The sequence below is a fragment of the Cervus elaphus genome, chromosome 5 (genome assembly GCF_910594005.1).
Source record: "Cervus elaphus chromosome 5, mCerEla1.1, whole genome shotgun sequence".
Classification (NCBI taxonomy): Eukaryota; Metazoa; Chordata; class Mammalia; order Artiodactyla; family Cervidae; genus Cervus; species Cervus elaphus.
The window spans coordinates 1143689-1168343 of NC_057819.1; the positions used below are offsets into that span (position 1 = coordinate 1143689).

The window sequence follows — 24655 nt, forward strand, 5'->3', positions numbered from 1 at the left end:
AGCGCTCGCTTCCGGGGCGGGTCAGCGGGACCCGGAAGTAGTTACGGAGTTCGGCCGAGACGCCGCGGTCTGAGGTGTATTTTTTCACCCGTTTTCTGCACTAGCTGACCCTGCCGTCGCCATGGGGAAGCGACAGCACCAGAAGGACAAGATGTGAGTTGAGCCGCCGCCGCCGCCGGGAGCGGGCTTGCCCGCCCCGCGCCCCGCCCCCGAGCTCCTCTAGACGCTGCTTCCCCGGAAGCCTCCGCGGTCCTCCGCGGGGCGCCCCCTCAGGCGCGGGTCTGCGGGTCTCCGGGGCCCCGTCCTCTCCGCCCCTTCGACGCCGCTGCGCCGGAAACCTCCGCGGTTCTCCGCAGGGCGCCCCCATCGGGCTCTGGTCTCCGGGCTCCCTTTCTCTCCGCCCCTTCGACGCCGCTTCGCCGGAAACTTCCGCGGTCCTCCGCGGGGCGCCCCCCTCAGGCGCGGGTCTCCGGGTTTCCGTCCTCTCCGCCCCTTCGACGCCGCTTCGCCGGAAACCTCCGCCGTCCCCGCGGGGCGCCCCCCTCAGGCGCGGGTCTCTGGGGTCCAGTCCGCTCGGCTTCTCAGGCTCACCACCTCTTACCTGGCGGGTCTCCTCGGGCGCGGTCTCGTCCCCCGCCCCCCGATGCGCTCCCGAGCTCCAGCATCTTCCAATTAAACCCACTTGGGCCCCCCAGCTGCCGTCGAGTTTCTTTGATTTTCTTAACAGTGAGACGCTATTCAGGGCTACTTTCCTTTAGGATGGACTGATCGGATCTCCTAGCTGTCCAAGGGACTCTCAAGAGTGTTTTCCAAGAGTCTTCTCCGATGGTTTTTCCAGTAATGTATGGATGTGAGAGTAGGACTATAAAGAAAGCTGAGTTCCGAAGAATGGATGCTTTTGAACTGGTGTTGGAGAAGACTCTTGAGAGTCCCTTGGACTGCAAGGAGATCCAACCAGTCCATCCTAAAGGAAATCAGTTCTGAATATTCATTGGAAGGACTGATACTGAAGCTGAAGCTTCAATACTTTGGCCACCTGATGGGAAGAACTGACTCATTGGAAAAGACCCTGATGCTGGGAAAGATTGGAGGCAGGAGAAGGGGATGACAGAGGATGAGATGGTGGGATGGCATCACCGACTCAGTGGACATGAGTTTGAGTAAACTCCAGGAGCTGGTGATGGACAGGGAGGCCTGGTGCATGCTGTAGTCCATGGGGTCGCAAAGAGGCAGACACGACTGAGCAACTGAACTGGCTGACGAGATGAGGAAGATCTGTGTCGGCCTGCAATTTTCTGCCTTCCCTTTGACCCCACTTCAGTCAGGGTCTGCCCACATTGCTCCTGTTGGGATCCCTTAACTCCGGTGGGGCTCCATCCGGGGGTCAGCTCTCCGTCCTTGCTTCGTGGGGCGCGCCCGACCACCTCTCTCCCTCTGAAGCCCTTCCTCGGTGTCTGGGACACCACTGTTTTCGGGTTTCTTCAGAGGGGGCGCTCTCTGGGTTCCGTCTGCTGGGTCCTCGCCTTCGCGGACCTCCTAGGTCTCCTCCCTGCGTTTCCTATCTGTTTTACATTCCTCGGGTGATGGCTCCAGCCTGGCTTACAACACCGCCCCGGAAGCTCCAATGGGCTTGTGGATGTGGAGTTCAGTGAGTGAGCCCCGCTGTGAAAGGAACTTTTTTTGCTCATGGAAGGGACTTTTTTTTTTTTTTTAGCATTTTTGTTGAATTTGTACCAGTATTGCTTCTGATTTATGTTTTGCTTTTTGGCGGCAAGGCATACAGGATCTTAGCTCCTCCAGCAGGCATGGAACCTGCACCCCCTGCATCGAAAAGCAAAGAGGAACTCGTTCACTGTCAGCACTAGAACCTGCTCTTCCCCTGTTTTCCCCTCTCAGTGGTCGCACCCTGGCTCCTTCGATGGGGTCAGAAGCCTGGGAGTTTCCCTCTGGCTCTTGTCCCTCAGTAAGTCCTGCTGGCACGTCCAGGAGCTGACCGCGTCTGGCTGGTCCACCCATCCGCTCGGGTGGAGTTTCTGCCGGCTCCGTCTTGGACTTTTGCAGTCGCTCTTTGATAGGTTTCTGCTGCCTCCTGCCTGAGCCTCTGCACAGTGCAGCCAGAGTGACGCTTTGAGGACTCAGGGCCCTGTCAGAACCCCGCAGCGCCTCCATCCTGCCTGAAGCCAATCCAGAGTCTTCCCACAGCCCGCGGGGACCCTGGTGATGCACCCACCCCCCAAGTCTCCTTCCTCAGCAGCCCCCACCCCCGGGCATGCGAGGTCCCTCTACCTGGAAAGCTCTCCCCCCAGGTCTTCATGTTGCCAGCCACTTCTCACCGTTAACCCTACTGTTAAATTGAGCTCATCTGCACAGGAGGACCGTTTGGGTTTGCTTATGGGTTTGTGTATCGCCCGTATCTGTATTCTGTTTATCACAATGTGTCTGACACGTAGTAGGTGTTTAATAAGTATTTGCCAAATGAGCGAAGTGACTCGGTCATTGGTTTATTTCCAGAGACTCTGTCTTCTTTATGAAAGGGGAAGTAGTAAGGTTCTCTCTCTCTCTCCAGGTACATCACCTGTGCTGAATACACTCACTTCTATGGTGGCAAGAAACCAGGTAAGACGTGAGACCCTTCTGCTCCCTTTGAGTCTGTGGGTGTAGTTAAAGGATGGTGTCTTCCCTGTAGAGCGAGCCTGTGAAAGTGAACAACAAGAAGATGGAAACTATAGTGGACAGATGGGCTGAGGATGCAGCTCACAGAAGAGGAGGCACACTAAATATTGGAGATGTTTAATCTTGGTGGTGGTTTCCCCTTGGCTGTGATGGGTCTGTTGCTGCGAGTGGGCTTTCTCTAGCTGCTGTGAGTGGGGGCTCCTCTCACTGTGGGGCTGGGGCTCAGGAGTTGTGGTGCATGGGTTTAGTAGCCCCGCGGCATGTCAGATCTTCCCAGACTAGGGATCGAACCTGTGTCTCCTGCATTGGCAGGTGGATTCTTAACCACTGAACTACAAGGGAAGTGCTTTTTTTTTTTTTTTTAATTTCGGTGATTTTTGTTTTTTTGGTGATTTTTTTTAAACATAGGTTAAAATAATGTCTTGTCTATCCAGTTAGTAATACAAAGAATGACAGTACCCGAAGCTGTCATGGCTGCAGTCAGAAGAGCACCCTCCCCCTTGCTGCCGGCCTGGCCTACTGGGAAGGCAGAGCCAGGAGGGGCCCACAGCCAAGGGTTAGCTGGGGTTGTGCTGCGGGAGGCTCCCACCCGTGGTCTGTGCTTTTTCCCTAAGCTCTTTCTTGGTGTACCCCATGTTTTGGCTCTGTCTGTTTTAGGCCACAGCAATTTTTGCACTATGTAATTTACGTCAACATTTTCTTTTTTTTTCTTTTTTTTTTTTAAGCAGGGTTTACTGTTCTTATTAAAGTATAGTGGAGCTACAACACTCTATTTCTTCCAGGTGTACAACACAGTAATCTGATGTTTCTGTACTTTGCAAAGGAAAACCCAAAATAGGTCTAGTAACCATCTGTCACCACACACAGTTACTAGGATGTTATTGACTGTAACCACATGCTGTTATGTTTTGTTCTTGTGACTTACATGCAGTTTTAGTTTTTATTTGTTTATGTATTTGTTTAAAATTTACTTATTTACTTGGCTGTGCTGGGTCTTAGCTGTGGAACGTGGGATCTAGTTTCCCGACCAGGGTTGGAATGCCGGTCCCCCCTGCGTTGGGAACATGGAGTCTTAGCTGCTGCACCACCATGGAAGTCCCAGCATGCACTTTTTCTTAAAATGTAGTCGACTTGTTGGAGCACATTTGTGAAATTCTTTACAGAATAATTATTTTTCCCAACCTTTGCTTTCATCTCACACAGATGTCCCACAAACAAATTTTCGTCGTCTGCCTTTCGACCACTGCAGGTAAGAGCTGGGAGAGCTTCCGCTCTCTCACGCGAGTACTCTGGAGTACTCCCCTTTGTGACAGTGAATCTGATCCCCAGAGATGCCGGGGTGGCTTCTGTGTGTCCCCCACTCGGCTCTTCCGGACCCAGCAGTGGAAAGATCCGGGTGGCTTTTGACCAGGGCCTTGTCTTTGGCCTGGTGCTCACCTCCCAAAGCGGGTGTCCTCTGTCCTCAGGCCACCCACACAGCCCAGAGGATCCGTGCTGGGAGGGCTGAGCTCCCTGGCCCAGGTGTCCCATCCAGGAAGTGGTTTGGCTCTGAGCTCTGGGCTGTCTCGCTTTCCTTTTGGTCCTGAGTCTTAGTAGCAGCAGCAGCAGCAATATTCGTGCTACGTGGGCCCCCCTGCCCCCTTTCACTGTGGGGGTCACTGGGGGCCGGGGGGGACACTGCTGCAGAGCCGGTCAAAGGCCTCTTCCCTCGTTGGGCTTGGGGGAGTGGGCAGGTCTGGTGGGCCCCTTGGGCCTGAGTTTCCCCAAGTTTGAACTGTGGTCAGCTCTGTCCTGCACACGTGTGTCTGCCCAACATACCACCCCACCACCCCACACCGCCCCCCGACCAGGTTCTGAGTCAGGTCAGGGTGAGCCTTGAGAGCTGGCCAAACTCTCCTGGTGACCCTAGCACCACAGTGAGGCTGGTCAACCAGATGGCACGGGGCAGTGAGGGGGCAGGGACGGCCAGGGGGCTCCTGGAGGGCCCCCGTGGAGTGAGGGCCTAACCCGTCTCACTTGCCGAGGGAGCAGGTGAGGCCCCGGCGTGGGCGGCCGCGGCTCTGTCCGCCACCAGCAGCCTTGTCACGCGCCTCCCGGGAGTGTGGCCTTGTGAGCGGTTTTATAGGTCTTTGGTGCCCGGAGCCTGCCCGAGGCGCTGTGTCTTGCCCATTCTGTAACTCCTGGCATTCTGGGGGAGGACGTGCCCTTGAGGCCCCTTGGAGGAAGGTGTGTGTTCACGCTCTTGCTGTTGGGAGCCCGCCTCGGCGTTGGCTCCTGCTGTGGTCAGTCCCAAGCGGCACCTGGGGCTGGAGGAGAGCGGTGGGCCACAGAGGGCGGCTCCTGGGGGCGGCGTCCGGGGAGGCGAGGCCGGTGCTGCTGGGCAGTCCAGGTCCCGGGGCCTGACCCCCTCCTGCCTGACACATGGGAGACAGAGGCACAAACGAGCCGGGGCAGAAGGGCCCTCGAGGGCTCCTGATGGAAACCCTGGGCCCGGCCACCTCCACCCGGGCGCCGCTTCTCCTGAGCAGACCCTTCACTGGGCGACCCTCACCTCCCTGCATCAGAGCTTCCCGGGCGTCAGACCTGGCCTGCGTCGTCTGCAGGAGCGGTGCCCGCCGCGCAGCCGGGAGGGGCGGGTCCCCGGCCGCGGCCGCCCCGCCAGCGTCTCTGGGTCGGGAGAGGGCGGCGCCCGGGGTGACTCTCGTCCCTCAGTCTCTCTCTGCAGCCCTTCGCCTACCCGGTGTGCACCCCCGAAGGCGTCGTCTTTGACTTGCTGTGAGTTTCCCCCTGACTTCTAAGCTGACGGATGTGGTGAGATGGCTGGCACCCACCTGGGACAGGGCTGTGGGAGGGTGTGGGCTGCGGGCAGGGCCACGCTGCCGTCCCGCGGCCTCCAGAGCCCTGGGTGGGCCTCTCGGGGCGGGAGGGGCAGCACTGCTCTGACCTCTGCCGGGGGCCCCCAGCGTTCTGATTCACACCCCCTAGCTGCTGGAACGTTGGCGAGCTGTGTAGCTCTCACGTCACGAAGGCAGAGCCGTAGTCAAGGTGCCTGCCTTTGTCGTGCTCCGTCTGTGTTCCAGTGGAAGCAGGCTTCTGTCGTTTCCTCGTGGCTCAGTCTTGTTTCAGAAAACGTGGAAAGCAGTTCAGAGTGAAGGGAAGATGGGCTGTAATCTCAGCGCCTGGGACCAGCGCTGTCAGTCTGGGCCCCTCTTTGCCTGGGAGGTGTTTGTGGGAACCTGGTAGAGGTCACACTGAGAGGGTGGTTCCGGATCCATTTTTCACAGTTACAGCGAGAGCTTTTTGTCCTTGTCATTCAGAACTTTCTGGAAGTGTGGTTTTTGAGGCTGGCCCAGTACCCCCCTGTAGAGTTGTAGCAACGTGTGTAGGTCTTCCCATTAGTGTTGTTTATCCACGTTTGTGCACAACTGCAGTAAAAGCGGCCACTGACGCCTGTGTAGCCAGAAACACCCTCGTTCCTGTGATGAGGTGGAGAGTGAAGGCGGAGCAGCTCCCCAGCCCCCCGGGCAGCCGCCCCCCATCCCAGCCCCCAGCTCTGGCCCGCTGCTGTCTGACGCTGACACACTTCGTCTCTTCCTTCAGGAACATCGTTCCTTGGCTTAAGAAGTACGGGACCAACCCCAGCAACGGAGAGGTAGGTGGCTGTGCGGGAGCTTCGGTGAGGTCGGTGAGCACTCTCGTGTCACACGCACACGCGTGCGCGCATGGGGCCCCTTCCTTCCCCACATCTGTCCTTCGTGCAGTGTGCCCCCCACGTGCCCGTGTGTGGATCACGGTGGCACCTTCCTGTGGTGGCTTTGGCATCCTCTGCTGTTACCAGCGCTGGCCGGGCGCATGTGCAGTGGCCCCCAGCCTGCCGGCCCTGGGGCTGCGTTTTCGGCCTGGTAGCTCCTGGCACGTTGCCCTGGAGGAGTCGAAGCATTCCAGGATCCTGCTGGTGGGTGTGAAGGGGATTCGGGTCCCAGACCCTCGGAAGCGCTGGGCGTCCCATCCCTTTGGGCAGTGCTCTTTACGGGCTCTGTGGAAGCCAGCTCCCCGCTGCTGACGTGCCGTGCATGCCGTGCGGTGGAGAACGTGGGATCGGTCCCCCCCGCTGCAGCCCTGCCCACCTGTCACCGGCCTGGGCCCGGTGCTGCTCTCCGTTCCCTCACGGCACGTCTGCAGTTCACTCGCAGGGGGTTGTTAGCGCTGCAGTGCGGGGCTGGCTCTGTAGCAGAGCAGGACCAGAGGCCGGGGTGTGGCCCCGGAGGAGGACGGGAACCTGGGGGTATCAGGGAGCAGCGCCAGTGCCGCGGAGACCCGGGGACGGGCGGGGTGGGGCGGGTGGGCCAGGTCACAGCTGCGGCCTCGCGGGCCGGAGGGGGCCTTGGCCTTGTTCTGGGTAGGAGACCAGGCGGCAGTTAAGCCCGAGTGAGCTGCTGCCTGCTGCACCGGCCTGGTGGCCTCGGCACCTCTTCACGCTAGTTGCTTGTTTATTTTTATTAATTCCGCTTCTTCCAGAAATTGGATGGGAGGTCCCTGATCAAGTTGAACTTTGCGAAGAACAATGAAGGTGAGTGATCCTTTCCAGCCGGCTCGAGGAGTGGCCTGAGGGACCTGCGGCCCCACCTCTCACCAAGTTCTTGTTCCCTTCTGAGCAAGCCAGATGCTTGCTTTCAATTTCTCAAAAATGTGCTGTCTTCCTAGAGGCCCAGGTAGTTTAAAGCTGGGAATGGGGATGAGCCACTGCAGGGCACTTGGGCGGTGTGGGCTGAGCTGGGCCCCCGGGGGCACAGGCCCTGCCCAGCCGTGGCTTTGGTCCAGGTGTCACTGGAGACGGAGCTGCTGAGGCTGCGGCCTAGGTGGGTAGCTGGGTGTGGCGGCGGGGGCTCTTGGGCTCTTTCTGCTCAGCTCAGCATTGGTCGCACGCCCCGGCCCAGTCCCGGGATCCTGCTCTGCACCCCTGTGCGCCCTCCACTGTTCTTGCTGGCCGGACACCTGTGTGTTGAGGCAACCTCCATGGGCACTGACCTCGTTCTCAGTTCATTATGGGCCTGGGCGCGTGCAGGTGCCCTGGTGGAGGGCGGAGTTAGAGCTTGCTGGCGGGTGGGTTCCAGGGGAATGCGTGGAGGCTGGCCAGCCCCCAGCAGGTGCAGACGGCAGTGAGGAGCCAGCCGGCCTCGGTGGCCTGGACAGTCTGGGTGCCGGGGAGCTCCCCGCTCCAGGAGCGGCTCCTTCACAAGCATTCACTGAGTGGCTGCCCGCCACATGCAGATAGGACGGGCCAGGCCTCTCCTGAGATGAGAGGGAGGGGGCTTTGGAAATGAGGTCACTGTGCTTGGTCAGACGTGGCCCGTCCTGGGGTCAGAGGTGAAGTGGGCTGAGGGAGAGGGGCTCGGGGCTGGCTGACAGGGTGTGAGAGGGAGTCTGCGGACAGGTGGGCGTGAGGGGGCCCTGTGGGGAGAGCGGTCCAGGCAGAGGCCCTGCTGTGACAGGCCCTGCCGGCGCGGGGTCCACTGTTAACTTGCACGGTGTGAGCGGAGCAGGGGCAGGGGCTGTGGTCTGCGGTCAGCTGAGGTGGGGAGCGCAGCAGTGTCTCAGGCTCTGGACAGTCATAGGAGGGCTCAGAGATTCGAGCAAGAAAGATCTGACACAACTTGTTTTTTTTTTTTAATTATTTGGCTGTGCCATGTCTTAGTTGTAGCATGTGGCATCTAGTTCCCGGACCAGGGATTGAACTTGCATTGGGAGCACGGAATCTTAGCCACTGGACCCCCAGAAAGTCCCCCTCAACGATGCCTTTTTACATTTTTACTACCGTTGATCTAGAGAGCGCCCTCGGCCTTGCGTCTTAGTTGATGATTTTAGGGTCGAGAGGGTGGAGTTGGTGTGCCGCCCGTCTCCAGCCCCGGCTTTGCTCCGGCCGTCTGAGTTTATCTGTGCTCCTGCCCCGCGGAGTCAGTGCCTTCGTGCCGGTTCACGCTTAAGCGTTTGAGTGTGTCTCTAAAAGCTGAGGACTTACGAAACGAGACCACCCTCGTCACACCTAGAAAGTATGAGTTCTTTGGTGTTGGTCCAGTTTCCAGAATGCTCTTGTAATTACCTTTTGCAGTTTTGAGGTCAGGGTTCTTAGAGTTCATACAGCTCCAGGTCTCTCATCTCTACGTGTCCCCCTTGCTGCAGTGTCCTTGTGGGGATTGGCTTGCACGGGCTCCCCGGCTGCCCTGGTGGGTGGGTGGGGTGCAGCGGGGCAGGGAGGGGCGCAGGAGGTGTGGGCATGGGGCGGGGTCTGAGAGAGGGACTGCTGTGGGGTGTGTGGGGCTGACAGGTCCAAGGGGCAGCAGGCGGGTGGCGAGACAGGCTGGTCCCTGAGGTGGAGGCTGGCGCTGGGGCTGGGGCTGAGGCTGCCGGGGGCGGTCCCGCAGGGGGCGGAGTTCCCGCCCTCAGAGGGGCGTGGGCAGCCCCTCGGGGTTTCTGCTTCCTCTCTGACCCCACACCCCCACTCCGACCTGACCCGCAACCGCCCCCCCCCCCCCGCCCGCCCTCTCTCTAACCCCGCACCCCCGCCCTCTCTCTAACCGCCCCCGCCCTCTCTCTAACCCCCTCTCTATCCCCGCCCCCTCTCTAACCCCGCCTCATCCTCTCTAACCCCGCCCCCTCTAACCCCGCCTCATCCTCTCTAACCCCGCCCCCGCCCTCTAACCCCGCCCCCTCTCTAACCCCGCCCGCCCTCTCCCCAGGGAAGTACCACTGCCCGGTGCTCTTCACCGTGTTCACCAACAGCAGCCACATCGTGGCCATCAGGACCACCGGCAACGTCTACGCCCACGAGGTGGGTCGTCACAAGCCCTGATGGGGACACTGGCAGGGGGCCTGGCCCCTGGAGGTCACGAGCTACGAGCCACCAATGCACCCAAGGGATGGCGGCCTGCCTGTGGCCTCCAGGCCTGGACCAGGCAGCTCTGTCTGCTGAGTGGGTCCTCGTTCCCGGGCCCCGCAGGACCGCAGGACCGCAGAGACCCTGGAGGGAGCCCAGCTCCAGGCCCTGCCCTGGGAGCGTAGGGGTGGGCTTCCTGCGGCACACTCTGGTCCCCTCCTTTGCCCTTTCCCCCTCCCGGGTGGTCTCTGAGCTGCGGAGTGCGGGGAGGCACCGTGACCGCGGCCTTCCTCCTGGCCGTAGGCGGTGGAGCAGCTGAACATCAAGGCCAAGAACTTCCGAGACCTGCTGACCGACGAGCCCTTCTGCCGACAGGACATCATCACCCTGCAGGTGGGGGTCCCCGCCCCGCTGTGCCCTGCTAGCTCCCTGCCTGCGTGGCCCAGCAGAGCCCCTCCCGGCCGTGTGTCACCCTGGGCCTCTGCACAGGCCACCGCTGCAGTCTGGGGCTTCCGGCTCCCTGCGGGGGCCACCCCCGACTCATCTTTGCGCCTGGAGCGCCTCCAAGTCGAGGCTGCCCTGTTTCAAGCCTGAGGGCCGGGGCAGGTGCTCAGGACGCGGGGTGGGCTGGAGCATGCCCCGAGAGCCCGAGTGGGCTCACGAGAGTCACTGCTGCAGAAAATTGGGGGGCCTGGGTCCTCCTGTAGCTCTTCCGATTATGATCTGAGGCCAGTGCACGGCCCTCCCCCGGGGTGGGCTCTCTGGCCCCGGGCAGACCGTGGGGTCCGCCTGGCAGCTGACTGCAGGGGACGGCCGGTGGTGGGAGGGTGGAGGTAGACACCCTGAGTCCTGTGCTGACAGCTGGGGGTGCTGGTTGGCTGTGAGCAGGGAGAAGGCGTGCAGCTGCGGCCCCAGCCCCGCCCGCCCCTGCTGACCCTGCCCACCCCCGACCTCTCCCCAAGCCTGGGCCCTGCCGGCCGCGGCCGCTGCCTGCCCGGCAGCTGCGTGGCCCAGGACGTGCCGGGCTCACTGCCACACGTGTTCTCTGTGCCGTAGGATCCCACCAACTTGGACAAGTTCAATGTCTCCAACTTCTTCCACGTTAAGAACAACATGAAGATAATCGACCCAGGTACGTACAGCCCAGCTGCCCAGGGGCGAGGGGCTTGGGGTGGCAGAGCCAGGCTCCTGGGGGATGCTCCCCACCCCTCGCCAGAGTCCGGGGGTCCCAGCCCGCCTGCATGGGCCTTGGATGTCGTGAGCTGCCGTGCCACCGTCCTCTGCCGGCTCATCAGGGCCCCGGGGCCTGGGTGTGTGGGGGCCAGGACGTGGCTGCAGGCCCCACAAGGCTGCTTCCTCTCCTGGGTCACCCTCTCCGCGCCCCTCAGAGATGGTCCTTTTCTCACCGCAGGGCTGGCCCTGGAGGGTGGGGAGCGTGACATGGGGCTGTGACCCTGGGTTTGGGCCGGGGCGGTGGCCTCGCCCCTGCTCCCACCATGGGCTTCCCCGGGGCTTTTGTAACCCGGAGGCTGTGACGGACAGAGATGCCGGTCGCCCTGGCCTCAGGCCTGGCTGGGCTTTCAGTGGCTCTGGCCCCCGTCCCCTCACAGTGTCTGGGGACGGCACTGGGTCTTAGCTGGGTCTTAGGACCACCGTGCCGTCTTCTAGATGAAGAGAAGGCCAAGCAGGACCCGTCGTACTATTTGAAAAACACGAACACGGAGACACGAGAGACGCTGCAGGAGCTCTACAAGGAGTTCAAAGGGGACGAGGTGCTGGCGGCCACCATGAGGGTCCCCGAGAAGGCGAAGGTGGACAAGCTGAACGCCGTGAGTAGGGGGCCCACTTCCCTGCCCTGGCGGCACTCCCTGGAGTGTGGTGCTGGGTGGGGGGCTGCCGGCAGCTTCCGTGGTTCCTCGCCACACAGCAGCCTGGGGTGTGGGCAGGCATGGCCCTGTGGAGCTGGCCACCCGGAGCCAGAGTGACCCAGGGGTGCCAAGCTGCCCGGGGGGACGGGTGGTCCCAGGGGGCCTGCCTCCCAGGCCTCAACTGCACGTCCCGCCCCCAGCCTTGTGGTTGGCCCCAGGGCCCCAGTTGGCCGTGAGGGCGCTGTGACTCGTGCCCTGGCCAGTCGGGCCCTCAGCGGCCCCGCCCTTGCCAGGCAGGGCCTGGGGTCCTGGGGCTGGGAGACCCCTGTAAGCGGTTGTCCAGGAAGCCAGGTGTGCTAAAGATGAGGGTGTGTTGTTCATGATTTCCTGCAACACTGCGGCTCCTAGTATTCTGATGCGTCTTCTTCTGATAGGAAGAAACAAGTGCCTGGTGCTCTGAACCCCAGGGGCGCCCACACTCTGCCTCACGTGCTTTTCCAGGTCTCACTTAACACGAGGCTTGGCAGCCAGGCCTTCAGCACAGTTGAAGCTGAGGGCCGCGGCTCTCCCTGGGCCCTGTGGGAGAGGCCGGCATGGGCTGGGCGTACTGTCCGCCCAGGAGGCCCCCCAGCGCCCAGGGGTGGTGGAGGGAGGCGATGGGCAGGCCCGGGGCAGAGGGGCAGCCCCCGCACTGACCACCGGTATGGTTTCCCCGCAGGCCCACTACTCCACTGGGAGGGTCAGCGCCTCCTTCACGTCCACTGCCATGGTTCCCGAGACCACGCATGAAGCAGGTAGCAACTGGCCCCACACCCTGTCTGTGGTGGCCAGGCATGGGCGTCCCCCCTACCCGCCTCGGCTCTGTGGGCTTGCCGGCAGCTCGCCAGCAGTCAGGTGGGGATGTGCCCTTTCGAAAGTGGGCTTGTGTCTGGGAGGGCAGCGTCTGTCTGGAGGCTCGCTAGGGGGGCTGCCCCACCTAGGCCCCAGCGCCCTCCTCTGCTGGCCTTGGCTGGTCAGGGCCCACCGTCCCCCAGCCCCTCCTCCCCTCCCCTTGTTGGCCCCCGGTGCCCGCCCTCCCCCCGGGCCCCTGACCCGGGGCAGGCGGGCAGCTCAGGCGTCTCCTCGTAGCGGCCATCGACGAGGACGAGCTGCGCTACCGGTTTGTGAAGAAGAAGGGCTACGTGCGTCTGCACACCAGCCTGGGCGACCTCAACCTGGAGCTGCACTGCGACCTGGTGTGTGGGTGCCCCCGCAGCTCCGCGCGGCCTCGGGTGCTCAGGCTCGCTGCCTCCACCAGCCCAGGGCCTGGCTGTGGGCCCCGGGAGCCCTTCCCACCATCGAGGCCGCCGTGTGCCTTACCGGAGCCCTTGGTTTATTTCAGACCCCAAAAACCTGCGAGAACTTCATCAAGCTTTGCAAGAAGCAGTATTACAACGGCACCGTTTTCCACCGGTCCATCCGCAACTTTGTGGTGAGTTGGCTGCCCCGCACCCGTGTGCGGGGTCCTCCCCATGGGGGGTGCTGACCCTTCGGTGGGTGACCCCCTGGTCCCTGGGGGTCTTCTTGGGCCCCAGCCCAGCTGGCCACATGGAGCTTGTGGGGGAGACCCGGGAGACCCCATTGTCTCCAGCAGCAGCTGGGGGTGCAGGCAGGCAGGTGGGGGCTCAGAGTGGGGCTCCTCACTGGCGTGCTCTTCCTACAGATCCAGGGAGGTGACCCGACGGGCACCGGCACAGGTGGGTGCTGACGCTGGGGCCCCAGGAGCACAGGACCCCGGGAGCGCGTGCCCCGAGTACCGCTGGCTGCACCATGGGCCGTGCGGGGAGGGGCGTGGGGGCCCCCAGAGCCATGGCCTATGGCCTCCAGCTCCTGTTCCCTCGTCCTGAACGGTGGCGTGGCCTGCTCAGGCCTCCAGGCGCCCATCCCCCCGGGGAACAGACCTGGGGGCCCAGCGGTGGGGGTCGAGTTCTGCCCCAGGGGCTGCTCCTCCAAAGCCCTCCCAGCCTGCTGGCTGCTTGGGCCGGCCCGCCCTCCCTCGTGGAGTTTTCTGAGGCCCTGGGGCTGGAGGTCCATGGGCATCTAGGGGTGGGGGCCCTGGGGTGGCGAGGTTTCTGGGCTGCCTGGGTCGCGGTTGTCCTGCTGCCCCGGCCTCTCCTCTTCCAGGTGGGGAGTCGTGCTGGGGGAAGCCCTTCAGAGATGAGTTCCGGCCCAACCTCTCGCACACGGGCCGCGGCGTGCTCAGCATGGCCAACTCGGGGCCCAACACCAACAAGTCTCAGTTGTGAGTTGATGGGGGCGGGCTCCCTGCTGGCTTCGCCCTGAAGGTCGTGCCCACCTGCGTCCGTCAAGCCAGGGGGCCGCCCCGCACTCGGGGCGTTGCCTGCTGAAGGCTGACATTGCTAGCAGGAGGCGGGGGGGGGGGGGGGGTGGTGCGCCTGGGGCTGCTGCAGGAGGCTTGCACCACGGCCTTACCCGCTGCTTCCCCACCGCAGTCCTTGTGAAGGAGGAGTTTTAAAAATGCTGAACTGCTTGGCTATATTCTAGACACTTTTTCCAGACGTTCCAGTCCAGGGGAAGGTGGCAGGTGTGTGCCTGGGGCTGCTCTGGAGCCTGTCTCGCACGGGGTCCCGGCGTGCCTCCATGCGTGTCTGGGAGGCTGTGGGGGTGCAGCGCGTGTGTGGTCCCAGCGTCTGGGAGCCGCCCCTCCGTGGGTGGACGGGGCCTTGCCGCTGCCCAACCGTGAGGGTGCCTGTCGGCCTGGCGTGGCTTCTTGGCCCCTGGCAGTCTCAGGCACCCGTGGAGCAGGACGGGCCCTGTCCAGACCCGGGTGACTTGTTCCCAGGGCTTTTCTCTGTACCTCCCCCAGCGGGGCCCCTGGGGAGCGTCCCACAGAAGAGGCACTGCCCACTGACCACGAGGAGCGGCTGCGGGCCGCCCTCCTGCGCCAGCGTGCACGGGGCCTGCAGTGCGTCCCCGGGCGTGGTCCCTGCGCTGTCTCCTCTCTGCTGGGTTGCTTATCCTCCGACGTGGACGTCAGTCCAGTCAGAGTTGTGTGACGTGTGTTTTAGAGGATCAGGCAGCGTGAGAGCTTCCGTGTGGGGACGTGCCTTGGCTTTCCGAGGGTGTTTTCTGCCTTTTTTTTTTTTGTTTGTTTTCTGCCTTTTTAACGTGACTTCATGGTTCCTGCTCATGGGTGCCCTGCCTTCCTGCAGACGGCTGCTCCTGGAGGGTCTTGTAGTTTGTGATAGATTGGAAGTGAAGCTTTTCTTCCCTCATGCTGGGGTGGTGGTCGCTCATGTAGAGAATACTACTACATCCATCTAGGTGGTGGGGAGCGCAGTTGCTGAGTGGCATATATCTGGACCCTTATCTGAGAGAGTCAAAGCTTTGTGGACGCTCATGTTCTCAGCTCGTGGGGCGGGTAGACTCGGGTCCCTCCAGGCTGGGCTGTGCGGGGCCGGGTGAGCGGTGTCGTCACCTGATCTGGCTCTCGGGCCTGCTTTTCCAGGCGAGGTTTCAGAGTTTGCGTGTTCTGGGACGTCTGTCACTGGGGTCATGTGTTTTCCTCCTGCAGGCTGTGGGTACAGCCCTGGGGGGTCAGCCTCTCTGCCATGTCTGTGTGTCTGTCTTGGCTGAGACTTGTTGGTGCACCGTCCCACGTGGGAGCTTGGCCTGGGGGGCTGAGGCAGTCGGGTGGGGAGGTGTGGGCTCTCGCTGACCACCCTGTCCTTCCCCAGCTTCATCACTTTCCGCTCCTGCGCTTACTTGGACAAGAAGCACACCATCTTTGGGCGGTGAGGTGCTGGGCAGGGTCTATGAGGGGGGGAGGCGCCGGGCAGGGTCTGTGTGTGTGGGGAGGCAGCCCCCCCGCTGGGCCTGTGCCCCCTTGTCCAGTCTGTGCGCGGGTGGCGGGGGTGACCCTTGGACCCGAGACCTGCCCCTGGCAGGCCCTCCCTTCGCAGTCCCGAAGGAAGCTCAGCGCTGGGCCACGGCCGGTCTCTCCACCTCTCGTCCAGGGCTCGGCGTTCACCCTCAGTGCCGAGTCCTCTGCAGACACTGTATGTGTGGACGGGGCCTGCCAGCCTGTGCTGACAGCCGGCTGGGCCTGCTCGCAGTCTGCCCCGGCCCGCAGGGCTGCCCGCGCCCCTCACGTTCTCAGGCGCCCCGTTGCTCTGCTGCAGGGTTGTTGGGGGCTTTGACACGCTGACGGCCATGGAGAACGTGGAGAGTGACCCCAAAACTGACCGCCCTAAGGTCTGTGCCCCAGAGCAGAGGTCCTCCCCTCGGGCTCGGAGCTGGGTGGGTGGCGGGTGGGTGGCGGGTGGGTGGGGGCCTGCTCACGCCCACCTCCCCCACCAGGAGGAGATCTGCATTGACTCCACCGTCGTGTTCGTGGACCCCTATGAAGAGGCCGACGCTCAGGTGAGGAGGGGATGGGGGGACGGCTGTGCCCGCAGCTGGCCTGGTTCTGTCCCAGGAGCCCCGCCTGACCCAGCGCTCGAACCCGCCTCCACCCGGCCCCCACAGATCGCCGAGGAGCGCAGGAAGACACAGCTGGAGGCGGCGGCCCCCGAGAGCACGGCCAAGAGCAGCCAGCCCCCCCAGGGGAGCCAGGGCCCCCAGGCGTACCGCCAGGGCGTGGGCAAGTACATCAGCCCGGCAGTCACGTGAGTGCCCCTAGTGCCCACGCCCCGCGTCCCGGGGTCGGAGCCGGTCGGTGGGGGTCAGACGGAGGCTCCGGGACTGCAGTCAGCTGGGAGGGAGCTGGGAGGTGCGGCCCTGGGACGTGCGGGGGCTCCTCGCTGGGGGCCCGCGTGCACACGGCAGCTCGTGTCCGCTGTGCCCCCAGGAAGCGGGTGGCAGAGGAGGAGCCATCCAGCAGTGCAGCCGTGCCCGTGGCCAAGAAGAAGCCCAGCCGTGGCTTCGGGGACTTCAGCTCGTGGTAGCAGCCGGCCACTGTGCTGGAGCCGGTAGGGACTCGGGGCTGGGTGCGCAGAGTCGACCGTCCGCCCTTCAATAAAGCTCTGGCTGCTGCCCGAGTCCTTTCCTGGCTCCCTCCGTGGGTGGATGGCCTGGCCCAGCCCTGTCTCCACATCTCAGACTTCCAGAGAGGAAGGGCTGTCTCTGACCCCCACCCCCCCCTGCCTGTCACCTCAGGGTGGCCGGTCCACTTGGGGGCCCTTCCCTGGGGACCCGGCCTTGTGCTCGCACTGACCAGTGCCCGGCTTGGGGGGGTCCTCTCCCCGCTGAGGAGCCACAGGGCCCGTCCTTCCCACGCCGCCTCCCTGCGGCCCTCCCCCTGGACACGCCCCTCGGCTTCCAGAAGCACCACAGACGCTCAGGACAGCTGCCTCCCAGGACCACATCCGCTCACACTGGGAGGCCCACAGCCTCCCTGCAGTCCTCGCCCGCTCTCAGCACTGAGCCCCCAGGTCAGCACGGCTGACCCTCCTGCTGGGCTCCATGCCCACTTCTGTCCGGTCTCTCCTCACCCAAAGCCTCCCCGCAGCGAGTACAGCCGGCTCTCGCTTCCAGAAGGTCCTGTAGCTCCGCCCCGTCTCTGCTGCTGGGCCTGGGCCCACAGCTCCACACGCACGGTGGCCCTTCCCCCGCTTGAGGCCCGCCGGGACTGCTCCAGGGCCTGGGCTCCACAGGGGCCGTCCTACCCCATGCCTGCGGCCAGGCCGCCGTCCCTCAGTCCTCAGGACCCAGCACCAGCGCTGACTTGCCTGGGAACCGCTGAGCGGCTCCGTCCCTGGGAGCTGGGGTCATGGGGAGGAGGTATGTGAGGCGCTCGCCTGAGGCTCCTGGAGCGGGGGCACCCGCCCACAGCAGCTCTGGAGGCTGCCAGCCTGGGCCCCTTGCTACCTGGCCAGATCGTCGATACTACTGACCAGGAGGCAGCAAACATTGGAAGCTTTATTTTGGAAGCTCACGCAGACAGAGCATGGAGGGCCAGACATGGGCAGTCCTGCTTGGGGAGCGTGCCTTTGGGCTGGCCTGGCCTTCTGTCCATCTGTCCAGCAGCCGGGCCCACCTGCCCTGACGGAAGGCCAGCCACCCCAGGCTGCAGACCCACAGCTCCACAGAGGGGACAGGCCTGCCCAGGGCCTCTGATGAGGGATGGTTTACGTCTCTAAGTCATTTTGGAGCTGAAATTGTACTTCTCTAGATGTCAAAAAACATTCAGATTGTGTAAGTCCCTGGTGAGGGCATCAGGTAAAGGACTTTTGAAACAATTCCCATTTCTGATCCCTCCTTATAGCTGACAGATGCCATCAAGAGTAAGCGTTAAGGTATAAAAATACTATATATATATATATATATATATATACTTAAAAAACAGCCAGAGCTAAACCCCATTTCTAAAGGAAACGTGCAGAGAACACTACGTAGTGGACTTAAACGCATTTATAATCCTGGCGTCACCTCCCACTCTTCCCAAGGAAAAAATATCTTAAATAATTTAAATAAAAGTCGTGGGGTGATAGCCATGTAGGAACTTAAAGGGGAGCGTCCCAGCACTTGACCCGCACGTCTGGCTGTGGCCTCAGGAGCGTTGGTCCTTGAAGCTGCTCACGGTCAGTTCGTTTGGTTTCAAAAGGAGCTTGGGTTTTGCAGAAGACCCACAAGGAAAGTGGCTGAGAGCCTTGGCTGGTATCAGCTTCGAAGCCATCCCGCGCCATGGGGAGGAAGGCTGCCGCACCCCCAGAGACAGCCCAGAACACACGCTCCACATGTGAGTGCAGTGGACACGGGAACTGCAGGTGGCTCCTCGGCGTCCAGAAGCATCTGCTGGAGGAGCGCCCGGCTGCCGGCTCAGGCTGGCTCTCAGGGATTCGGACTCAGCCCTCAGGGTGGGTGCCCGCTGGACCTTCCCAAGGGGCTCCAAGCACCAGGCCCCGGGGCTCTGCCAGGAGGCGGCCTGCTGGGCACCCTTGTGGACGACCCAGCACCCTGGGTGGGGGAGCCTAGGGCTCCCCATGGTCCAGGCTGTGGGTCAGAGGGTGCCCACAGGAAGCTCCCCTGAGCCTGGAGCAGCAGCCGGGGCTCCAGGCTCAGGGGAGAGCCCCCCAGTCTCCAGTTTGTGGCCATGAGATGGTGGGGCCGGGATCCCGGGCGTCTCAGGCTGGGCTCACTGGCCAGAGGGCCTTTGGCCTCCACTCTGCAGACTGGCCAGAAGCTACACGCAGCCCAGCCCTGCAAAGGCCCAACGCGTGGGAACTCGAGCAGAACCAGGGCGGGCTGGGGCCCCCGAGCAACGAGTTTACACCTGTCTTGCAACTGGAACTTTCTGTGGAAAACGTGAAAACAGTGGCAGATCTTAATTTGGAAGTTTATCCTGTTCTGGCCTCTTTCAAATATAGGAAAAATAATTCTTTTTCTGCAAGTACATCACAGTAGAAAAGGAAGTCTGCTTTCCTTCGGCCCAGTGTGATCAGCTTGAACTCTGCGGGCCAGCCACTCAGGGCCTGTGCATGGGCCCGGGGTCATGTCTGCTGACCACTCGCTCACTCGCCTTCTAGATAAGGAAGCTACTGACTTAAACAAACAGGGTGCTCCATCAGACACGTTTCTCTATTTCTAGGTCATCTAAAGTGTTATCCAGTGGTGCCCTTTGCTTTTGAACAAGGCTAAAAAGCACCCTGGGTGCAGAGACGCACGGCCGTCAGGGAGGTTCCTGGCAGAGCACTGCCCTGGGCGGCCTGCACGCAGAACCACCACGCGGCGGGTCCGAGAGTCAGTGAGAAGTGGTCCCCTCCCTTCACTCCAGACGAGCAGGGCTGGCTCTCCAGAGAGGCCGCCTTGGGGTCCATGGGGACTCAGTCTGGTTCCATCAAAACAACAGAACACAGCCAAACTCTACCTCAAAAGCATTGATTACAAAATGTATGGACTAGATGGACAAGTCATCAGTCGGTTGTCTTTCTCTGGATCTTGAGAAATTAGAAACAGGTCATTGGAACATTTCAGAAACAACCATGTGCATGAAGAGGACACAGCTTGCGGGGGCTGCCTCACCCAGGGGGCTGGCCGGGGGGGTCACCTGCCCTCGGACGCGCCTCAGCTCCTTGACGACCGTCTCAGTCACATTCAAGGGGGAACAGGAAGTCCACTTTACTCCCAGCCATTGTCTTTGATCATGTGAGCGAGCTCGATGATAAATTTTCCTTCTTTATACTTCTGACTGCTTTCAAAGGCGTGCTCCTTGGAGAGAGAGAGAGGTTTCAGAATAGAATCCGTTTGGTTTTTAAACTTCTTTCTACACACGGCGAAGAAAGGAAGAGTGGGGTCATGTCTCGGGGACGTGGCCAGTGTGGTGCTGTCTGGGGCCAAGGCGGGGCCGCTGTGTGGGGACCGGGCGTCGGGGTGGGAGCTACGGCAACAGCTGTGCGTGGACCGGCGGGGCGGTTCAGAGGGACGGTCAGCACGAGCCTCGTTCCTGGGGCTCGGGGTCACAAGTGGTGGGGAGAAGCCGGGGTGGGGCGGGGCGCGCTGGTGCAGGGAGCCTGTCTTCTTCACACCCCCCTGCCCCCCACGATGGGCCCAGGTGGGTCCTGGGGTGGGGGCCAAGCATGCCAGACGGGTCAGCTGTGAGCATGACCACAGGCCTCTGCCCGTGCCCGGCCAGTGGTCACCCGTGCGGTGGGCGCAGCCTCCCCGTCCCCCGGCCCGTGGACCCTCCTTGATGGTCAGCACCCGTCCTGTTTTTGGCCCGCTGTCTCCATGGTGACTCACGTATTTCCACCCAAGCGTGGTCTTGCAGTTCTCGCAGTAGATGTCGGCCACGGCATGCAGGCCGGTGAGCAGGACGCGCTCCTCTGCGGGGCCGCAGCCCACGTTCACCCTGCGGGGGGCAGGAGCTGGCACCCTCGCAGGGCCAGGCCTGCTTTTCCACCCGCCGGCTGCTTCCGGGACCCAGGGGTGCCTCCCTGACTCCCCAGCTGTCCCTTGCCCCTCGGAATATAAGGCACAATTTCTGGCTTCCCCCCTGAGAACCCAGGATGCCGCAGGGGTGAGGAGGCACCCAGAGTTTGCTGTCTCCAGGGAAATGAAGATAGACCCCAGCTGGGGGCACCCCCAGGCCTCCAAGAAGAACCGATGCTGCCCCAGCCCTGGGCGGCCCCAGTGGCACGGTACTCACACTGAGTTGAAGAGGTAGGCTCGTCCCTGACTTCCCTGAAAGGACTGCAGAGAAGGAAGAGGTGTCAGAGGGCCGCTCGCCGTCAGAGCTGAGTGATGGGAGCCCTGCCCTGGGGGAGAGTGGAGGGGCCGCCGGGCAGAGCGCCCGTGAGCCTGTGCCCAGGACAGCACATGCCAGCCTCCAGTAGACGGGGCGGGGGGTGGGGGCACGGGGTGGTTTCCGTGCCTTTCCATGAGAACTACAAGAAAGCTGCGGCCCCTTTCTGGGAGGAAAGCTCGGAGCACGGTCACTCGTTCCAGGATGACCAAGGAAGCAGAACAGGGCATCTGTGCGTCTCAAGAGGAGCTGGCGGGGACACTAGACGGGGACTTGTCACCCAGGTACAAGGCTCAAGGGACCCAGTGGGCGGACAGACCTCAAAAATAACCCGGAATGCAAATGGGTCAGAACCTTCTGGTTCTTGCCTATCACCCAGGAATGAGCTCCTGGCCCTGGAAGCCAAGCGGCCTGTGGCCCAGGCCTCAGTTTGCACAGGTGGAGGGTGTGTGTGCAAACCCAGCAACCAGCCCCCTGGACCCGCCATGGGACAGCGTCACAGCCAAGACCACGACTCAGCTGCACACACACACACACGACTTCCCACAGCGCCGCCCACGGGCTGCAGGCAGTCAAGGCCGGCACACCCGGGAGGGTCCATGCTCCTCTCCTCTGTGGCCCCTGATCTCGCGAGCAGACACTTGCCTTGGAGATCAGCTCGTCGTGATTGGCCAGGTGGGCCCTGCAGTGGACACAGCTGTAGGTTCGGTGGCAGTTGGGCAGATACGCTTGGAAAGTTTTGGACTTGGTCATCTTCACCATCGCGGGGCACTCCTGGCTCAGCTCAGGGCCGGCGCGGGAGGAGCTGCAGCTCTGCTGGGCTCTCCAGCAGAACAAACACTGGGACACGCACGCCAGAGCCGTTGTTGTTCGGAGGGTGTGTGGCTCCGTCCACACCGCTGGGGTGAGAGAAACGCCACCACCTGTCAACACACAGCAGAGGGTCACAGAGAGAAAGAGCCACAACAGGACGCGCCTGGCTCAGGACGCCTGTCGTAGAGACAGGGAAAGTGCAGTCCTAGACGTTAGAGATCTAATTCTTTACTAGTAATTGTACATAAAAGAAGGTTAATACCCGACCATGGCTCAGCCACTCTCCATTTAGTTGGGAGTGGCCGGTGAACTACTTTCACACACAAATAATTTGAGAAAACAGTAGCTCAAATACGTCTTCTGTCCTCTGGCTTCAGGACACGTGGAAGAGACAGCAGCCAACAAAGTTCCCATCTGAGAGACGCCAGGAGCGCTGGGCCCATCCTGCCCCGAGTAATGGAACTCAGTGGCTCCAAGCATCACGATGCCTATGCATGTGTGGTGGGTCCCGTACTGGTCTCTAGGAAATTACCTATCGATCCAGAAACACACCCTCACACGCACAGTCACATGATTTTCAACAAGGGGGCCAAGACTGTTCCACGTGGAAAGGACAGAGCCTTTCCAACAAACGTGCCAGGAAGACAAGAGAGCGGCCTGTGGAAAGGACGACACCACATACAGCAGTGCGCTCGGGGGGCCAGGCCCAGACGCAAACCAGAACTGGGCAGCTCCCAGAGGAGAACGTGGGGAATGGTCTGCATGCCGCTGGACTTGGCGGTGACGCTGGATCTGACACCAAAAGCGCAGGCTGTCTGAGGACCCCGGAAGGAGACGCAAGCGGAGACGCGGAGCTGCCAGAACTCAAGGACACAGTGCAGGCTGATCTCCAACAGACCCGAGGAGGTAAGTGAAAAGAAAGCCACAGCATGTCGCATAACAGTGAGGCTGCAGAACACCGAACAAACGCAGGGACGTCTGAGAAGCCTCCAGAAGGGAAGGGAAGGTCAGCTTTCAACAGAGCAACTTCCCAAGTCCATCAGCAGAAGGCGGAGGTGGTGGGGCGGCACCCCTAAGGCCCTGAAGGGCAACCTTATTCTCCCGGGACTCAGCAGTGGGAATGCTGCCCCGACCTCGGGACCTGACGTTTGCAGACGAGCACCTTGACTTCAGCAAAGTGTCACTGGAGGAGATTCAAGGATGTGCTTCAGACAGAAATGAAAGAACCAAGGAACCCACTCAGGTCCCAACTCCAGACTCCCCATGAAGGCAGGGTGCTGAGTGAAGAAGAGGCTACGTGCGCAGGAGGGCGGAGAGCACCGCCTCCCGGAGCGCTGAGATTTGCTCGGGACAGGTGCGCAAGAGAACAAGGCGGCGGCACGGTCGGAGCGGTGTCCAAGAAGAAGTTACGTGTATGGATTAAAGGTACATTCTGGTAAATGAAGGGCAGATGTAATTTCTGATGAAACGTGTGTACGAACAAGAAGAGCAGGTGTGTCACTTCCAAACGTGTGCAGGGAGGTGAGGAAGGAGGGAACGTGCCGGGGAAGAGCAGGAAGCCTAACCAAGGGAGATGGAGACCCAGACACTTCAGCGCGCAGGTGGGACGTAAGGGACTCATGTTGAGTCAAAGGTTTCAGACTACACAGAAAACAAACTTTATCTCAATGTTGCTTACAAGACACACACCTTAAATTAAGGCACAGCAAGAACAAGAAGGGAAAGCTGGAGCCTGGACGGCAGCCGCACAGACCTGTGGTCACAGTTACTTGCTGATGTGCGCGATTCACGGAAAGACGTTACAGTAGAGAGATGCGAATCAGAACCACAGCGATAGCGCCTCACACCTGTCGGAATGGCCACCAGCAAAGACCACAAATAACTAAGGCTGGAGACGAGGTGGGGAGGAGGGAGCCCGACTGCTGCTGGGGATGCGGACTGGTGCAGCCACTGTGGAGGACAGTGTGGAGGTTTCCCGAAAAACACTAAAAATATGGTGACCATATACCCTAGCAATCCCACTGCTGGGCGTGTATCCGGAGAAAACTAATTCAAAAGGATACATGCAGCCCAGCGTTCACATCAGCGCTGTTAACAACAGCCAAGAATGGAAGCAGCTGAGTGTCCTCTGACAGGGAGTGGGTGACGACGATGTGGGGGGGTGTCTGTGTGTACATACACACATACATACATGTATACACACACAGACATACATGTATACACGCACACGCCTTTCATGATAGTGCCAGTGGCAGCGGCGTGGACTGACCTAGCCATCATCACATTAAGCAAAGTTAGAAAGACAAATGTGAGATACCACTTATAGGTGGAATCTAAAAATTGACACAAGTGAACTAATTTATAAAACAGAAACCAACTAAATGGATAGAAAGAGGTATTAAAATAAAAAACTATTAAATATGTTCATATTTCCCTTAAATAACAACATTTAATGGAAAAACTTCATTAAATGAAATAGCAGGGAGATAAGTAGCAAGTGTAAATCTTGTTGTTTCATAACAGTTTCAAAATGTGTAAGTCTAAAATTGGAAAAACTTTGAGATAGATTTATAATCAAAATAGGACTAGTGATTGTAGTATATAAACATAGTGTACATAATGGTTTATATATTTTAGTATACTACATATAATTACATAGTATATAAGTATACAATATATATTCTTCTGCACTTTCCACTAACTGACAGAGCAATACAAGTGAGGGCAGATATATTTCATTTTGATGAAGAGACTGGAACTAAAACACATGCAGGAAACCGTCTGAGGACCAGAGACCCCAGCTCACTTACTGCACGCAGACATTCAGAGAACGTGACTAACATCGCATCTCAACACACCGAGGGCTGGACTCAGCACGTTCTCAGACCAAAACACAGACTAGAAGTCAGTAATGAAATGTAGAAAAGTTCTCATGTGCTTAGAATTTAGGAAATATGCTTCTATATACCCATGTGTCTAAGAATAATGGAAATCAGAAAATATTTTGAACAATAAAATGGGCTTCCCTGATAGCTTAGTTGGTAAAGAATCCACCTGCAATGCAGTATTCTTAGGCTTCTCTTGTGGCTCAGCTGGTGAAGAATCCACCTGCAATGTGGGAGACCTGGATTTGACCCCTGTAGAATGGAAAGGCTACCCACTCCAGTGTTCTGGCCTGGAGAATTC

At 60.6% G+C, this 24655-nt stretch overlaps 2 protein-coding genes across 5 annotated transcripts in view; one reads left to right on the plus strand and one right to left on the minus strand.

Annotated features, from left to right (window-relative positions):
- Positions 1-18153, plus strand: PPIL2 (peptidylprolyl isomerase like 2). 3 transcript variants are annotated; one of them, XM_043901124.1, is made up of 21 exons: positions 1-153; positions 2567-2616; positions 3877-3922; positions 5386-5448; positions 6274-6325; positions 7192-7243; positions 9411-9502; positions 9851-9940; positions 10604-10679; positions 11216-11376; positions 12134-12209; positions 12544-12650; positions 12797-12886; positions 13118-13151; positions 13579-13696; positions 15153-15209; positions 15597-15669; positions 15775-15837; positions 15943-16082; positions 16265-16385; positions 18020-18153. In XM_043901124.1, exons 1-20 carry the CDS (start codon positions 122-124, stop codon positions 16359-16361), a joined length of 1569 nt encoding a protein of 522 aa, XP_043757059.1. In that variant the 5' UTR covers positions 1-121; the 3' UTR covers positions 16362-16385; positions 18020-18153. The 3 variants fall into 3 exon arrangements, with proteins under 3 accessions (XP_043757059.1, XP_043757058.1, XP_043757061.1); XM_043901123.1 differs by lacking the exon at positions 18020-18153 and having other exon boundaries at positions 16265-16454; XM_043901126.1 differs by lacking the exons at positions 1-153; positions 2567-2616; positions 3877-3922; positions 18020-18153 and having other exon boundaries at positions 5430-5484; positions 16265-16454.
- YPEL1 (yippee like 1) overlaps positions 17322-24655 on the minus strand; it is a 12888-nt gene continuing 5554 nt past the window's right edge. For both annotated transcript variants that reach the window (XM_043901127.1, XM_043901128.1), the window contains exons 2-5: positions 21302-21579; positions 20561-20604; positions 20155-20263; positions 17322-19623 (exon numbers count right to left, since the gene is read on the minus strand). In XM_043901127.1, the coding sequence (XP_043757062.1) occupies positions 19534-19623; positions 20155-20263; positions 20561-20604; positions 21302-21418 (360 nt within the window). In that variant the 5' untranslated portion in view covers positions 21419-21579 and the 3' untranslated portion in view covers positions 17322-19533. The remainder of the gene's footprint in view (positions 19624-20154; positions 20264-20560; positions 20605-21301; positions 21580-24655) is intronic.